Source organism: Mesoplodon mirus, assembly GCF_964341445.2.
Source record: "Mesoplodon mirus genome assembly, chromosome: 17".
Lineage (NCBI taxonomy): Eukaryota > Metazoa > Chordata > Mammalia > Artiodactyla > Ziphiidae > Mesoplodon > Mesoplodon mirus.
This window is the reverse complement of record NC_138993.1, coordinates 11,876,310-11,894,591: the sequence shown is the minus strand read 5'-3', so window position 1 is coordinate 11,894,591 and position 18,282 is coordinate 11,876,310. Positions and strand designations below refer to the sequence as shown.

The following is an 18,282-nucleotide window of genomic DNA, read 5'->3' as shown; positions in this document are numbered from 1 at the left end:
CTATGCTTACAGGGACTTTCTGAAGCAGAGATTTAATCAGAGCTTGCTTGCTTACTTGCTTGCTATGGGGGGGTTCAGTCATCAGAGACCCAGTTAATGTGCTTCATCTGATTTTCTGTACTTGGGTAGGCTGCGATCTTCAGTAGCAAGAGAAATTACCCACCTGAAGCTTCCTTCAATCTCATCCTCCTTAAGCAGTGTCCGTGTTGTCCAGTATCCCCACAGCCAAAGGAAGCGCAGCCTGCTTAATGTGAGAGTGCCAAAAATACCAGAATGAAGGGATTGCCCTCAAAGGCAAATGACCCCAGAAGAGAGGGGAGGGTGCGGGGTGCTGTCTGCTTCCTTGCCAGACTCTCTGAAATGTCCTTCATGAGAACAAATAAGGTTTTCTACTTTACTGGCCGTGTACGTCATGTTACGCATAGTGTTTCTAAATTGTGGTTTTAAGCTGACAAAGATTTGGGCATTCTCTCCAAAGGAATGAAACATTTGTCCTTCACGGCATCTTTTACCACTATAAAATACCATTCCCATTTAAATTAATTAAAATACTTAAAATCTAAACTTTAATGGGAAAGATGGTTGAAGTCTTTTTGTTGTTGTTGCTTTTTTAAAATTTATGGCTTGGCAGTGCAATTTTCTTCGATTGGTTTTATTTTGACCTTGGAAAAAAAAGCAGTTACTATCATTGTTTTGTTTCTGTTTTCCTGTATTCAGCCCTAGCCTTTCAGAATTATCCTAATCCCCTGTATGACTCGTGAAGCTTCGCTCTTATACTGAAGGCAAGTGGTATGAGATTTGTAATACTTGTAGTTATCTTTCAGACTCCATGATCCCCCAAGCTATCTCGCTTCACTATGCTCCCACTTCTGAAAGAGAGTTCGTTGTTTCTTTTTTGGGGGGATGCAATAAGCATGTTGATTGAATTGCAGCTTTAGTATTTAAATTTTAATTTAATGTTGATACGAGAACTGGTTGTTTGCCATCCTTCCCATTGTCTGACATCACCCACTTGTCTGTCTCCGACCATGGGCACTGATAACAATTTTCCAGCCTTGATTCACAATGAAGCAGCCTGCTTAGGCCACCACATCAGATCCTGGGGTGGTGAAGAAGCCACTAAACCAAGAGACTTCGATTCTGATGCAAGTCACTTAGCCTCTCGGAGACTCAGTTTCCTTATCTGTAAAATGGGAGGTTGGATTACTCTAATGAATAGTAGTAGTAACAAGATCAATAACAGTGTGGGCCCATACTTACTGAGCAGCTATTCCGTCCTTTTACATATGCCAGGCCTGGGTGGTACCCAAGGGAGTAGGGGGTGGGGAGGCAGAGGAGTAAATGAAGACTTTTGATAGATTAATAGTATGGTGAGAACTAAGCTCAAGAGAAGCTGTGGAAGCTGTAGAAGCATGGCATGAGTCCACGGGGTTTTTTTCAATACTCTGAAAATCAAATAAAACGCCTACATTCGCTCTGGTAAGACTTAGCCACCTGGCGAAAATACCGACTTTCTTTCTGGGAGCTGGAAAAATGTCAGCTTGGGGTGGTGAGATCGGTTCTATTCTGCTGACCCCAAGCCCTGGCTGGTAGGTGGGGCCCATCACTAGCAGCTCTGGCTCCTGTGGCAAACAGCCTGCGACAAGCCCTAAAGTCAACTTTTTAACTCACGTTGCAGCTCACAGATGGGTGTTATTACCAGTGTGCACCATCTGGTAGCTTTCTCTTTTACCCATTCATCCCTGCTAACTAGATACCGAGCTTTTTAAATTATTATCTTAAATTTATGTGACCTCTAAACATTCAGGACCTAGGACCAAAAGTCTTGGTCATCTTGCCCTCGTTATAGTCCTGGTTTTCGTTTAAACTGAGAAATGTGTTGTTACTTTATGCAATTTGTTTCATAAGCCAACATGTTTCAAACATGAGGTCCGCAAAATAAAAATTAGCAGAAAAGAACCCTCACTGGTTAAAAGATTCCATGCTGGACTACCAGGTGGACGGTGTTTCTAGTTCCCAAACCGTGTGTGTTCCCTGTTGTGCCTGCAGAGCTCAGCACCTGGCATGGAGCAGACACGTGGTAAAAGTGTAACTGGGGGGCTTCCCTGGTGGTGCAGTGGTTGAGAGTCCGCCTGCTGATGCAAGGGATGTGGGTTCATGCCCCTGTCTGGGAAGATCCCACATGCCGCGGAGTGGCTGGGCCCGTGAGCCATGGCCGCTGAGACTGCGCGTCCGGAGCCTGTGCTCCGCAGCGGGAGAGGCCACAACAGTGAGAGGCCCGCGTACCGCAAAAAAAAAATGTAACTGGAAGCACGCCAGTGGGCAGGCAGCATTACAGCAGTCCGATTTGGTTGCTAATGTACTTCTGAAAGGCCAGACCAACGTCCAAAGGCTGGGACAAACTCCAGGATGTGTTGTCCATTGTGTGGACAGAGCCTTGAGCCAAGTGGATGTCCTCCTCACATGGTCCAAAGCTCTGTTTTGGGAATTAAAACCTCTGTAGACACCCTCTCAGGCACTATTCACATGGTGGTTCTGATCGTGTCTTCTGATACCATTATGTTATGCTTCTTGCTTACTTCCACCTTTTAATTTGTGCTGATACGTGTAGTTTGTTTTTGTTCTTTTTTTTTTTTTTTTTTAAAGAAATTGGCATCTCCTGCAGGTCCACCTGGGCAGGACCCAAGCAGCCAATGGCGGTGGTGGCTGGGGGCGTGTGGTCCCGGAACCAAATCCCCATGGATACAGAGGGACAACCGTATTTACTGTGCTGTCTGAGATGCCCACTGTGCCCTTTCTGGTTGTTTTTTTTTTTTTTTTTTTTGGTTCTGTCGTCATAGACACATACTGGGCCAGCAGGAAGCACGTGTGACCGAGGATGGCTGTGTATTTCTCCTTCCAGGTTTATTGTACATTTAGAATGGTATGTGCGTGACCCTGTAATGATGTGTGGCCTTTCTTCTTTCCCCAGAATGCCGAGTGGTGAAGTCCACTTCTTACACCAAAATAGCGTCATCATCCCGCAGGAGCACCACCAAGAGCCCAGGACCTTCCCGGCGCAGCAAATCCCCAGCATCAACCAGCTCAGGTAAAGCTGCAGAGGAGCCTGCAGCGACTGCCTTGTTTCTGACGCACGATGAGCAGAGGGTGGGTGAAGCCCAGAGCGTGAGATTCCAAGAGAGTGTAGATTCCGGTTTATAATTTTAGAACATGTTAAAGTGGTGGAACAGATTTGCCAGAGTCTAGCATGTTGGCTGTAAGAAAAAGCATCAGGTTCGGGAAAACTTAGTAAAGATTCAAAAAACCCAGACTTGCCTACAGATAGAAGTATGCTCCTGACTTGCATCATTTCTGCTGCAAAAATTAGTTTTCAGGCTAAAGGCCCCCAGCTCCAGAAATCTCTGTTAAAGCATTTGTTCATCTTGGGACTGGCTGGTGAGGAGTTTGCAGTTTGTATTTGCTGAGCCTTCGTTTAACACATTTTTTACTCTGGCCCCAGCATGGCTCTGGGGCTAAAAGCTGTGAGGAGAGCCTGGTGCTGGGGTAGCTGCAGTGACTCTGGGCCTGTGACCTGTCTGTCCTTGGGCTCTAGTGCTGGGGTTGGGGCAGGATGTGTACTTATAGGATGACCACCTCAGACCTACCTTTTCCTTCTTTGGTCTTAAATCTGACATCAATTGGGACTTCCCTGGTGGTCCAGTGGTTAAGACTTCGCCTTCCAGTGTAAGGGGTGCGGGTTCGACCCCTGGTCGGGGAGCTAAGATCCCACATGCCTCGCAGCCAAAAAACCGAAGCATAAAACAGAAGCAATAGTGTAACAAATTCAATAAAGACTTTAAAAATGGTCCACGTCAAAAAAAAAAAATCTTCAAACAAAACTGACATGAATCAGTTGGTTTTGTTTGGGTCTTAGGTATAAGGTCTGTTTCACGATGGAAGGGAATTATTTATTAAATGCTATAAACTGTTGAATGTGAATTATTAAATGATACATACATCGAAGTGATTGTCACCTGATCTTACGAAGGCAGGGAAGTTCTTATAAATAGGGACCAAGACCTATAGGGTCTATATTGAAGCCTTCTTGTACTCAGCAGTGTGGTCCCAGAGGGGTGTAAAAAGATCTCTAGGCTGGGGCTACAGGGCCTACCTCTGGCACCACTGCCCAGTGTGAGTTATAACCTCCCTATTTAAAATTGCCGGTGCTATAAACTATTTTTCCTCATAAAAACTAAAATTGAAACCTCCAAAGTCAGTCTTGGAGGAAGGGACTCTTAGTTGGCTGGACAGCTGGACCACCGGGCCCATGTTAGTTCTCTAAGAGTTGCCTTCCCCTGGGGGCGTTGCTAATCCCTGCTGTTCCCTAGACAGGTCTGCAAAGACCTTCTCCTCACTCTGTGTTGGCACCGATGAGCTGCCACTGTCCCTTTCTGGCTGTCTAATCATGGCAGCCAAGATTGAGTGGAGGCCTACAGGTGGAAAAGATGGTAATACAGAGCAAAAAAAAGGGAGAGAGAATTTTTGCAGCTCAGAAATAAATAACCTTGTAAATAATGAAGAGCCTATTTTATTTCAAAAAGGAAGCTAAAATTTCAGTTAAGAAAAAAAGAATCAAATCTGATCTTAAAAAGATAATAATGAATATAGGAAATGGTTTCACTTTGGAATTAATTGGTCACATAGTTAGTATTCAGCATCTCTTAAGATTATATAAATCTTATAAATGTATTTAATTATAATCTTATAAATAAAGATGAATATATCATTTACCAAAAGTAACTTTGGAAACTCAAAAGAGGAGATAGGCAAATGTATTAAATGTATTTGTATTTGTCACCGCCAACGTTTGGAACCATTCCCTTTAGAAGTTTAAAATGCATAGGATACATTAGTTCAAAATTGATAGATTGATTCAAACAGTCATTTCTATTTTCTGTTGTTTCCCTGAATCTCTTTTCCATTATAGTTAGAACCTGGTTGGTTTGACCAGCAATCACTTGTAATGTGTGATAGGTATGCCATGCCAGGGAGTTATCATTTCCATACAGAAAGCAGAATCCAGATCCATTCTAAAATCAATATGTTCTTGAAAAATTAGCACTTCAGTCAAGGTATCTTTAACTTTTAGGCCAAGATTAATTAAAAAGCACTGATCATGTTTTCTTTAATGTAAGCCTTTTACGCATATCAAGTTTTCAACTTCTTGCATTTTGATTTAGAAGATATCATACAATCGTTTCCTGGTTATATAAGAGCGTATAATATGTGATGACTGTCTCTTGATTCTGACTTGCTATCAAATCTTCCCACCTTCCTCTGGATGATTCTCATTTAGAGAGGGTTTATAGAGCAGCAATACCCGGTTGCAAATGAGTGGATTATGCCAGGGACCCCAAGATCACTCCCTTTCCCCGGGACCTAAACGCAGGGTTTAGGAAGTCCAGTGGTGTTTACATATCTTTTCGGGGCAAGTGCAGATGCTGGGTGTCAGGGGATCACCTGCCTTGGCCCCCTCCACTGAACTAGCCTAAGATTCCTGTCTCTACTCAGGTTTGTCTCTTGAAACCGTGGAAAGGAACAGTGAATTCTCTCTATATTGAATGTATCCGAATTTTCTGAAAATAGCCTATTCATTGTTTTCCATAAATCGTAGGACTGGAATGTGAACAATTTTCCTTTAATACTCCTTAAACATTGATGTTGTCCCAAGCCCCATTCCACCATGAACCTGACTTAACATTAAGTAATCTTTGTTTTTCCCCCTTACACAAGACCCTAAGGTTTGAAATGATTTCTCCTTCAGTTTTAAAATTTCTACTTCCAATATTCATCTTCCTGCATGATATGGAGGTTGGAGCATCGTATAGAGTTAAGCTTTGTAGGTTCCCATGTTGTTTGTGGTCATATTGTTGGCTTACGTTTAAATGAAACGTCAGAGTTTACATAGAACTTTTATCTCTTTGATCTATTTTAGTTAGAGGTGCTTTATTAATGTAAGGTATTCATTTAGACATTCAGAAATGTCCAGTTCAGGCCTGCTAGTATCAGGCACTTGCTAGGCGCTAATAATGCAGAGGTGAAAGAAACAGCCCTTCCACTCAAGAAGCACACAGTTCAAGCCCCTGTATAATTTATAGATAACATAATTCACATAGCTGTTGAATTATTATTAGTCTCTGTAACAGAAAAGGTCCAAAGAAGGCAAACTGGAGCTAGAAGGAAAGAAACCAGAAGTCTTAATAACAAAAGAAGAATAAGGAGCCCCCAGACAATTGTGTGCGGAGACATTGAATGAGGTATCACTAAGAAATGGGAAAAACGGGTTTTAGCTTCTTAAAGGAACAAGAATACATAAGAGCATCATAAAGAGAGTTTCATATGGGTTGAATCTTTATTCATGTGTCTGTCTCTGGAACACAGACATCTCATAAAATGTGTAATTTAAAAGTGAATTTCTTTTCAACAAATTCCTTTATCTGCATAGGGAAGTTATAACAAAGTATCTCCCCAAATAAGAGTATTCTGTGCACTCATTCAATTTCAGTAAGAATGGATAAGGTTCCGTTTTACTTTATATTGTTTTCTTAATATTAAAAGTGTAAGAAAACCACATTTACCTATCTTGAATTTTCATTACTGTAGTCCTCCTTAAAAACTTAGAGATTTCAAAATTTTGACCTCTTCTTGGATTCCTTAGAAAAACATGGGTTTGTTTGTTTGTTTTAGTTTTGTTCCCATTTAGATGGACGGTCAGTTTTTTTTGTTTTTCTGTTTTTTTTGTGGAGTGACTCCTTCTGTTCAGAGTCTCTATCTATACGAGCCATGACAAACATAACTGAGTGCCCCGTGGTACCTTACGTTCATCAGCCCAAGCATGAGCTGATGCACTTTCTTGCCCTCCAGAAGCTTATAGTCTAAGATAGACACGCTCATAGCAACAACCATTCATTCATTCAGTATGCATTGAGAACCCACCATGGACTAGTGATGTGAGAGTTGCAAGAGTGAACATTTGAAAGAGGGAAATCTGGATGCCTTAGTTAATGACCTTCTACCATGACAGAAGCATCATTCCATATTTCCCAGGCTTAAAACTTACTTGTATGTGACTCTTGAAATCCTGAAGTCTTTTTATTTATGCTAGTCAAATTTTACTTTTTTACAGTTATATAAAAATATTTTATGCAACATATGCAGATAAGAATCAAAGCTGGGAAAGCAAAGAGAATTTTAATCAGCTTACTGGTCCAATTTGTCAATTGTTAAAATTTATATCAAACACCTTCAAAGGCAGATTGCTAGCTATTAATTTTTTAGCTCAGTCTTTTTCCTTTAGTGTAGAGATTTCTGCCATGTCTTTTCTATAGAGGATCTTTTCTGCTTTGGCATTCCAAGAGAATTGTTGAAAACAAAATGCACCAAGAAAATCAAGAGGGCTGATGATTCATTCCCTGTGTTTTTAGAATTTTTGCTGCATATAATGCTGAATCCTCCTTCCATTCTCTTTCCCTGTACCCATCAACTGCCCCTAGCACTCACTCTCAGCAGATGAGTATTTCCAAAGATACTCCTTCAAACTTTGAACCGTTATCTTGACCCACTGTCTTTGTGAGGGCGGCACTCTATGTCAACTCCTGTTGTAAAGTCCTCACTGCCAATGCTCCATGTTAATTAAATAAATATTTCCTGAGCATCTACTGTGTGCCAGGCTTGTATTAGTTTGTAAGGATACAAAGGTGATTAAACCGCAGTTCTTGTCTTCAAGTTGGGAAACAAACATATTTAACACTATGATAGTGTAGTAAGGGCTATGACAGCCCAGAGAAAGAAGGGGCTAAATCTCATTAATAGGGTCAGAGAAAAAAGACTTATAAATTGGGACATGAAGGATCTTGCCAGAAGGGCCAGGAGGATATCACCACCTGAGAAAACAATGAGAGTTAAGACACAAAGGCATGGAAGTATATGGCATGTTTAAGGAGCAGTGGCTAATCCAATAAAAACGAATGGTAGAATTACAGGAAAGGGAGAAGATGGTGGTAGCCTAGTTGGTTGCGCTGAGATTGCACAGGGCCATGAAGGCATAATTTTGTTGTAGGTATTAGGGGGTGAAGAGGGATTTTTAATAAGGCCATGATTTGATTTTTATCTGAATTTTGGAAACAGTGGTACAGTGGTAGAGAGGATGGCTACATGTGAAGAGCCAAGAGCCAGGAAGGCTCCAGGAGGTCATCCTGGAAAGAATTGTTAGGACAGAATTTAAACAACAATGCTTAAAACGGGAGAGACTTCAAAAGGGAAATGAAACCAGGAATCTCACTGGATAGGAGGCCAGAGGAGGAGAGAGGCATCAGAGATGAGGAGCAGGTTTGCCAGTCGAGGAGGAGAGGTAGGGAATGGGTCCCATTTTGGACCCGTCCCATGTGAGATGCTTCGGAAGCATCAGTGGGCAAGTAGTAAGGAACGGTGTGTAAGTCAGATGTGAGCTGACAGTGCGTATTTGAGAGACCCTGGCATATAGTAGTGATTTAAATAATAGAAATGTAAAATACCTCTCCCCTCAACCCAAGGAGAGATTTGTAAGGATAAGGATGAAAATGGAACCACAGGGAACATCTGCAGTTATAAGAGCACATCAGGAGGACCTTCAAGATGGCGGAGGAGTAAGACGTGGAGATCACCTTCCTCCCCACAAGTACATCAAAAATACATCTACATGTGGAACAACTCCTACACAACACCTACTGAACGCTGGCAGAAGACCTCAGACTTCCCAAAAGGCAAGAAAATCCCCACGTACCTGGGTAGGGCAAAAAGAAAAAAGAAAAAACAGAGACAAAAGAATAGGGACGGGACCTGCACCTCTGGGAGGGAGCTGTGAAGGAGGAAAAGTTTCCACTCACTAGGAAGCCCCTTCGCGGGCGGAGACTGCGGGTGGGCAGAGGGAAGCTTTGGAACCACTGAGGAGAGCGCAGCAACAGGGGTGCGGAGGGCAAAGCAGAGAGATTCCTGCACAGAGGATCGGTGCCGACCAGCACTCACCAGCCCAAGAGGCTTGTCCGCTCACCCGCCAGGGCAGGTTGGGACTGGGAGCTGAGGCTCCAGCATCGGAGGTCAGATCCCAGGGAGAGGACTGGGGTTGGCTGTGTGAACACAGCCTTAAGGGGGCTAGTGCTGCACAGCTAGCCAGGAGGGAGTCCGGGAAAAAGTCTGGACCTGCCTAAGAGGCAAGAGACCATTGTTGCGGGGTGCGCGAGGAGAGGGGATTCGTCCCCTGTCTGCCTGCAGAAGGCAGAGCACCGCCTAAATGAGCTCCAGAGACGGGTGTGAGTCGAAGCTATCAGCTTGGAACCCAGAGATGGGCATGAAATGCTAACGCTGCCGCTGCAGCCATCAAGAAAACTGTGTGCAAGCACAGGTCACTCTCCACATCCTCCGGGGAGCCTGTGCAACACGCCACTGCCAGGGTCCCATGATCCAAGGACAAGTTTCCTGGGAGAACACACGGCACACCTCTGGCTGAACACACACTGACCTCTGCCGCCACAGGCTCACCCAGCATTCCAATTATAACTACTGTACCCCTCCCTCCCCCGGCATGAGTGAGCCAGAGCCCCCTAATCAGCCGCTGCTTTAACCCCGTCCTGCCTGAGCCAAGAACAGGCGCCCTCGGGCGACCTACACGCAGAGGCGGGGCCAAATCCAAAGCTGAGTCCCGGCACCTGTGCGAACAAAGAAGAGAAAGGGAAATCTCTCCCAGCAGCCTCAGGAGCAGCGGATTAAATCTCCACAATGAGCTTGATGTACCCTGCATCTCTGGAATACCTGAATAGACAACGAATCATCCTAAAACTGAGGAGGTGGACTTTGGGAGCAACTGTAGACTTGGGGTTTGCTGTCCATGACTGATTTGTTTCTGATTTTTATGTTTATCTTAGTATAGTTTTTAGCACTTGTTATCCTTGGTGGCTTTGTTTATTGGTTTGGTTGCTATCTTCTTTTTTATTATTATTATTTTATTTTTTAAAATTTATTATTATTATTATTATTATTTTCTTTCTTTTTTTCTCCCTTTTCTTCTGAGCCGTGTGGCTGACAGGGTCTTGATGCTCTGGTCTGGTGTCAGGCCTGACCCTCTGAGGTGAGAGAGCTGAGTTCAGGACATAGGACCACCAGAGACCTCCCAGCCCCACATAATATCAGTTGGTGAGAGCTCTCCCAGAGATCTCCATCTCAGTGCTAAGACCCAGCTCCACCCAATGGCCAGCAAGGTCCAGTGCTGGATGCCCCATGCCAGTCAACTAGCAAGACAGGAATACAACCCCACCCATTAGCAGAGAGACTGCCTAAAATCATACTATGTTTACAGACACCCCAAAATACACCACCAGACACAGCCCTGCTCACTAGAAAGACAAGATCCAGCCCCACCCGCCGGAACACAGGCACCAGTCCCCTCCACCAGGAAGCCTACACAAGCCACTGAACCAACCTCACCCACTGGGGGCAGACACCAAAAACAATGGGAACTACGCACCTGCATCCTGTAAAAAGGAGACCCCAAACACAGTAACTTAAACAAAATTATAAGACAGAGAAATATGCAGTAGATGAAGAAGCAAGGTAAAAACCCAGCAGACCAAACAAATGAAGAGGAAATAGGCAGTCTACCTGACAAAGAATTCAGAGTAATGGTAGTAAAGATTATCCAAAATTGTGGAAATAGAATGGAGAAAATACAAGAAACGTTTAACAAGGACCTAAAAGAAATAAGAGCAAACAATGATGAATAACACAATAAATGAAATTAAAAGTTCTCTAGAAGGAACCAATTACAGAATAACTGAGGCAGAAGAATGGGAAAGTGACCTGGAAGATAAAATAGTGGAAATAACTACTGCAGAGCAGAATAAAGAAAAAAGAATCAAAAGAATTGAGGACAGTCTCAGAGACCTTGGGGACAACATTAAATGCACCAACATTCGAATTATAGGGGTCCCAGAAGAAGAAGAGAAAAAGAAAGGGTCTGAGAAAATATTTGAAGAGATTATAGTTGAAAACTTCCCTAATATGGGAAAGGAAATAGTCAATCAAGTCCAGGAAACACAGAGAGTCCCATACAGGATAAATCCAAGGAGAAACAGGCCAAGACACGTATTAATCAAACTAAATTAAATACAAATACAACCAAAAATTAAATACAAAGAAAAAATATTAAAAGCAGCAAGGGAAAAGTAACAAATCACATACAAGGGAATCCCCATAAGGTTAACAGCTGATCTTTCAGCAGAAACCCTGCAAGCCAGAAGGGAGTGGCAGGACATATTTAAAGTGATGAAAAGGAAAAACCTACAACGAAGATTACTCTACCCAGCAAGGATCTCATTCAGATTCGATGGAGAAATTAAAACCTTTACAAGCAAGCAAAAGTTAAGAAAATTCAGCAACACCAAACCAGCTTTACAACAAATGCTAAAGGAATTTCTCTGGGCAGGAAACACAAGAGAAGAAAAGGACCTACAAAAACAAACCCAAAACAATTAAGAAAATGGTAATAGGAGCATACATATCGATAATAACCTTAAATGTGAATGGATTAAATGCTCCAACCAAAAGACACAGGCTTACTGAATGGTTACAAAAACAAGACCCGTATATATGCTGTCTACAAGAGACCCACTTCAGACCTGTGGACACATACAGACTGAAAGTGAGGGGATGGAACAAGCTTTCCATGCAAATGGAAATCAGAAGAAAGCTGGAGTAGCAATTCTCATATCAGACAAAATAGACTTTAAAATAAAGACTATTAGAAGAGACAAAGAAGGACACTACATAATGATCAAGGGATCAATCCAAGAAGAAGATATTACAATTGTAAATATTTATGCACCCAACATAGGAGCACCTCGATACATAAGGCAAATACTAACAGCCATAAAAGGGGAAATCAACAGTAACACAGTCATAGTAGGGGACTTTAACACCCCACTTTCACCAACGGACAGATCATTGAAAATGAAAATAAATAAGGAAACACAAGCTTTAAATGATACATTAAACAAGATGGACTTAATTGATATTTATAGGACCTTCCATCCAAAACCAACAGAATACACATTCTTCTCAAGTGCTCATGGAACATTCTCCAGGATAGATCATATCTTGGGGCACAAATCAAGCCTTGGTAAATTTAAGAAAATTGAAATCGTATCAGGCATCTTTTTGACCACAACGCTATGAGATTAGAAATCAGTTACAGGGAAAACATAAAAAACACAAACACATGGAGGCTAAACAATACGCTACTAAATAACCAAGAGATCACTGAAGAAATCAAAGAGGACATTTGTCATTAGAAACAAATGACAATGAAAACATGATGACCCAAAATCTATAGGATGCAGCAAAAGCAGTTCTAAGAGGGAAGTTTATAGCGATACAGTCCTACCTCCAGAAACAAGAAAAATTTCAAATAAACAACCTAACCTTATATCTAAAGCAATTAGAGAAAGAAGAACAGAAAAAAAAACAGAGTTAGCAGAAGGAAAGAAATCATAAAGATCAGATTAGAAATAAATGAAAAAGAAATGAAGGGAACAGTAGCAAAGGCCAATAAAACTAAAAGCTGGTTCTTTGAGAAGATAAACAAAATTGATAAACCATTAGCCAGACTCATCAAGAAAAAAAGGGAGAAGACTCAAATCAACAGAATTAGAAATGAAAAAGTAGAAGTAACAACTGACACTGCAGAAATACAAAGGATCATGAGAGATCACTACAAGCAACTATATGCCAATAAAATGGACAACCTGGAAGAAATGGACAAATTCTTAGAAATGCACAACCTGCCAAGACTGAATCAGGAAGAAATAGAAAATATGAACAGACCAATCACAAGCACTGAAATTGAAACTGTGATTAAAAAATCTTCCAACAAACAAAAGCCCAGGATCAGATGGCTTCACAGGCGAATTCTATCAAGCATTTAGAGAAGAGCTAACACCTATCCTTCTCAAACTCTTCCAAAATACAGCAGAGGGAGGAACACTCCCAAACTCATTCTAGGAGGCGGCCATCACCCTGATACCAAAACCAGACAAAGATGTCACAAAGAAAAAATAACTGCAGGCCAGTATCACTGATGAACATAGATGCAAAAATCCTCAACAAAATACTAGCAAACAGAATCCAACAGCACATTAAAAGGATTATACACCATGACCAAGTGGGGTTTTTCCCAGGAATGCAAGGATTCTTCAATATATGCAAATCAATCAATGTGGTAAACCATCTTAACAAACTGAAGGAGAAAAATCATATGATCATCTCAATAGATGCAGAAAAAGCTTTTGACAAAATTCAACACCCATTTATGATAAAAGCCCTCCAGAAAGTAGGAATAGAGGGAACTTACCTCAACATAATAAAGGCCATATATGACAAACCCACAACCAACATCATTCTCAATGGTGAAAAACTGAAACCATTTCCTCCAAGATCAGGAACAAGACAAGGTTGTCCGCTCTCACCACTAATATTCAACGTAGTTTTGGAAGTTTTACCCACAGCAATCAGAAAAGAACAAAGGAACAAAGGAATAAAATAAATAAATAAAAAATAAAAGGAATCCAAATCAGAAAAGAAGCAGTAAAGCTGTCACTGTTTGCAGATGACATGATACCATACACAGAGAATCCTAAAGATGCTACCAGAAAACTACTGGAGCTAATCAATGAATTTGCTAAAGTAGCAGAATACAAAATTAATGCACAGAAATCTCTTGCATTCCTATACACTAATGATGAAAAATCTGAAAGAGAAATTAAGGAAACACTCCCATTTACCAACACAACAAAAAGAATAAAATACCTAGGAATAAACCTACCTAAGGGGACAACAGATCTGTATGCATAAAACTATAAGACACTGATGAAAGAAATTAAAGACAACACAAATAGATGGAAAGATATACCATATCCTTGGATTGGAAGAATCAACATTGTGAAAATGAGTCAACTACCCAAAGTAATCTACAGATTGAGTTGCAATCCCTATCAAACTACCAATGGCATTTTTTGCAGAAATAGAACAAAAAATTTCACAATTTGTAAGGAAACACAAAAGACCCAGAATAGCCAAAGCAATCTTGAGAAAGAAAAACGGAGCTGGAGGAATCAGGCTCCCGGACTTCAGACTATACTACAAAGCTACAGTAATGATAACACTATGGTACTGGCACAAAAACAGAAAGATAGATCAATGGAACAGGATAGAAAGCCCAGAGATAAACCCACACACATATGGTCACCTTATCTTTGATAAAGGAGGCAAGAATATACAGTGGAGAAAAGGCAGCCTCTTCAATAAGTGGTGCTGGGAAAACTGTACAGCTACATGTAAAAGAATGAAATTAGAACACTCCCTAACACTGTATACAAAAATAAACTCACAATGGCTTCAAGACCTAAATGTAAGGCCAGACAGTATAAAACTCTTAGAGGAAAACATAGGCTGAACACTCTGTGACATAAGTCACAGCAAGATCCTTTTTGACCCACCTCCTAGAGAAATGGAAATAAAAACAAAAATAAACAAATGGGACCTAATGAAACTTAAAAGCTTTTGCACAGCAAAGGAAACCATAAACACAACGAAAAGACAAGTCTCAGAATGGGAGAAAATATTTGCCAACGAAGCAACTGACTAAGGTTAATCTCCAAAATATACAAGCAGTTCAGGCAGCTCAATATTAAAAAAACAAACAACCCAATCCAAAAATGGGCAGAAGACCTAAATAGACATTTCTCCAAAGAAGATATACAGATTGCCAACAAACACATGAAAGGATGCTCAACATCACTAATCATTAGAGAAATGCAAATCAAAACTACAATGAGGTATCACCTCACATCGGTCAGAATGGCCATCACCAAAAAATCTAGAAACAGTAAATGCTGGAGAGGGTGTGGAGAAAAGGGAAGCCTCTTGCACTGTTGGTGGGAATGTAAATTGTTAGAGCCACTATGGAAAACAGTATGGAGGTTCCTTAAAAAACTACAAATAGAACTACCATATGACCCAGCAATCCCACTACTGGGCATATATCCTGAGAAAACCATAATTCAAAAAGAGTCATGTACCACAATGCTCATTCCAGCACTATTTACAATAGCCAGGACATGGAAGCAACCTAAATGTCCATCGACAGATGAATGGATAAAGAAGATGTGGCACATATATACAATGGAATATTACTCAGCCATAAAAAGAAATGAAACAGTTATTTGTAGTGAGGTGGATGGATGTAGAGTCTGTCATACAGAGTGAAGTCAGTCAGAAAGAGAAAAACAAATACCGCATGCTAACACATATATATGGAATCTAAAAAATAAAAATAAAGGTTCTGAAGAACCTAAGGGCAGGACAGGAATAAAGATGTAGAGAATGTACTTGAGGACATGAGGAGGGGGGAGGGTAAGCTGGGACTAAGTGAGAGAGCGGCATGGCCATATATACACTACCAAATGTAAAACAGATAGCTAGTGGGAAGCAGCTGCATATCACAGGGAGATCAGCTCGGTGCTTTGTGACCGCCTAGAGGGTTGGGACAGGGAGGGTGGGAGGTAGGGAGACGCAAGAGGGAGGGGATACAGGGATATATGTATACATATAGCTGATTTACTTTGTTATACATCAGAAAATAAGACAACATCGTAAAGCAATTTTACTCTAATAAAGATGTAAAAAAAACCCAAAACTCATTCGTCTATCTTGCAAAAAAATAAATAAATAAAAGCACATCAGCAGAGACAAGGGGCCAATGAGAATGCAGTAACGGAAGTCAAAGGGGCAGACAGTTTTGAGATGGAGGAAGAGGCCAGAAATGTTAAGAGGACAAGTAGCATGAAAACTGAAGGGAGGTCATGAGAACTGGGGCTAGGTCATAGGATTTGGCAGCGAGGACACCACTGGTGACCTGTGCAAGGTCCATTTCAGGGGGCGTGTTTTCCCAGGGGGTCATTATGGGACTGCCCCGGGGCTGGCTCCCAGGCTAAACTCCAAGGGGAGGCTGCCCTGCAGTCAGTACCTGGCAGGGTGTGGGCAGAGTACCCCGAGCCCATCAGTCCCAGGACCCTCGTCCACCCTGATCCTTGGCTGCTTACGTGCCTAATTCCCTCCTAATAACCACGGCGTATCCTGGGATCCCAGCTGACACATTTTCGTAGTTTTAAAGCAGAGAGCTCCAGATGATTCTGTGTTCTTGTTGAATTAGAGATCTCTTTCCTTTTACCCTGAAATCGTCTTTGACTCCTTCTCCTCCTCTTCCACGTTTCGTTGGTCACCAGCCTTCGTGGCTCTTCCTCTGCTCTCCTAGGACTCCGCTTTCTCACAGCTGCGGAAACCACTTGCTAGCTGGCCCCCTCCCTGCCTTTGTCCTCTGCCCTTTACATCTGCCCTGCGCAGTGATGTCAGACTTGTTGCCGTTGCTTACCGTCTGCTAAATAAAGTCTGAACTCTATTCTCAGATGAAGAACTGTCTTGATTTGGCCCCAGTCTTCCTTTCCAGCTGTATCTCCCATGTCTTCTCTGGACTTGTGCTCCAGCCTATAAATCAACTTAAATTTCCACCAGATACTCCTTGGACTTTTCCACCTCGTACCTTTATTCCTATCACTTTCTAGAAGCCTTCCCCTGTCACTTCTGGTCAAAAGCGCACACCACCAGGTTGGCCCCGCCGACCTCTGTGAGGGTCTTTCGCACCTCCCCAGACCTGTGACAGTTGATTTGGCCCCTGGGCTACAGGTGACAGGCTGTATGACCCTCCCAAGTCTTAAGGTTTCTGAGGGCATGTGTTCTTTACACATCCTACAGCGCCTTCAAGTTCATGGTCACTACTAAGTAAATGTTGACCAGATGAGTGAATTGAGGAACAGTAGGATCTTTGCAAGTTGCTTAGACTTCCTGAGGTTCAAGGGCCTTTTTGTAAGTATTTATTAAATAATTAATTCATAGAGCCATGTACCGTTCTCCATCCCCACTGCTTTCTATTGACCTCCCTGCTTACCATTGTTCTCAACAGATAAGATAGTCCCTTTGAATTGGACCCATTGTCTCAGTTTAAGAGAATGCAGACAAATGGAGAAAATTAGGGCTCCACCTCACCTATGGGTGAGCACCTATGAAGATAAAATTAGGAAAAAAGCATTTATTCTCAAGAGTTCCCCCACCCATTAGACGCTTGTCTATTTTCTCTTTGCCTCAGTTGACTCCATCTGCTTTTTTTCTTTTTTGTTTTCTTCTCAGTAATGTGGCAGGCAATGGACAAGGGCTGGGAAAACATATTTTAGAGTATCTACAGCCTCCTCCACGATCAGGGAGAGAGGGAAAGTCTAGGGCAAGCAGCCAGATCTGGGCAGTATGCCTGAATCACCGCCCCCTGAGCACACAGACGGATACATAGACCCATAGACATGCAAACACGATCCCTCCTCCCCTGCCTGCAAGTGCAGTGGCATACAAAAATGAGCCGTCTTAAGTGCAAAAAGCAGACAGGGAAACAGCAAGATCGGTTTTCAAGTCCAAAAGGTTAGTCACCTTGTAATGAGATAGCCTTGCGTAGAGATTGTTCTAACTTTGGGACCAGTTTGAGGCATTTAAACATTTAGTTTTCACTTGCTGTCTGAGCCTGTTACCAATGAAACTGTAAAGGGAAGAAACCCTTTAAATTCACAAAGGGTTTGCTAACATACACATGAGCTTAGAGTCATTTAAAAGAAGCAATGAATTCTAACAAGGAAGCCAAGTATTTCCCAATTCTAGAGTTTTTTTTAGTAACTTTCATATTCAATTGTAAGTTTCGGGAGACAGGGAACACTAGACAGAGTCAGGCACCTGGTAAGTTCATGCTGTGTGTGCTGACTGGTTGATTACAGAATCCTGAATTCATGGCTCCAATGAGTAGAGTAGGATCGTCCATCTGAAATGATGAAGGATGAGGTGAGGTCGGATCTTTCATGGGGAGTGATGTGCTGTAACAGATTCAAGCTATAGTGTCCCTGATAGGCTTAGGTGCCCCTGAGAGGGACATGGACTAAAGATGGTAGAAGTCAGCCCCACAGATTTCTTCCACAGCTCTTTGGTGGCTGGTTATACGATTGATCATCACGGGATATGAGAATAAGCCAGCCTAAAGTTTAGCGCTTCTCATTCGGGAGGTAACAAGCAGAGCAAAGGATACAGGGTTTAAAATGTGCCCAGACAGATCTGAGCAAAGGAAAC

The 18,282-nt window shown here is 42.1% G+C and overlaps 1 protein-coding gene across 3 annotated transcripts in view; it reads left to right on the top strand.

Moving 5' to 3' along the window:
* DCLK1 (doublecortin like kinase 1) overlaps nucleotides 1-18,282 on the top strand; it is a 323,007-nt gene that overhangs the window by 225,684 nt on the left and 79,041 nt on the right. For all 3 annotated transcript variants that reach the window (XM_082602552.1, XM_082602551.1, XM_082602550.1), the window contains exon 5: nucleotides 2,972-3,088. In XM_082602552.1, coding sequence (XP_082458678.1) covers nucleotides 2,972-3,088 — 117 coding nt within the window. The remainder of the gene's footprint in view (nucleotides 1-2,971; nucleotides 3,089-18,282) is intronic.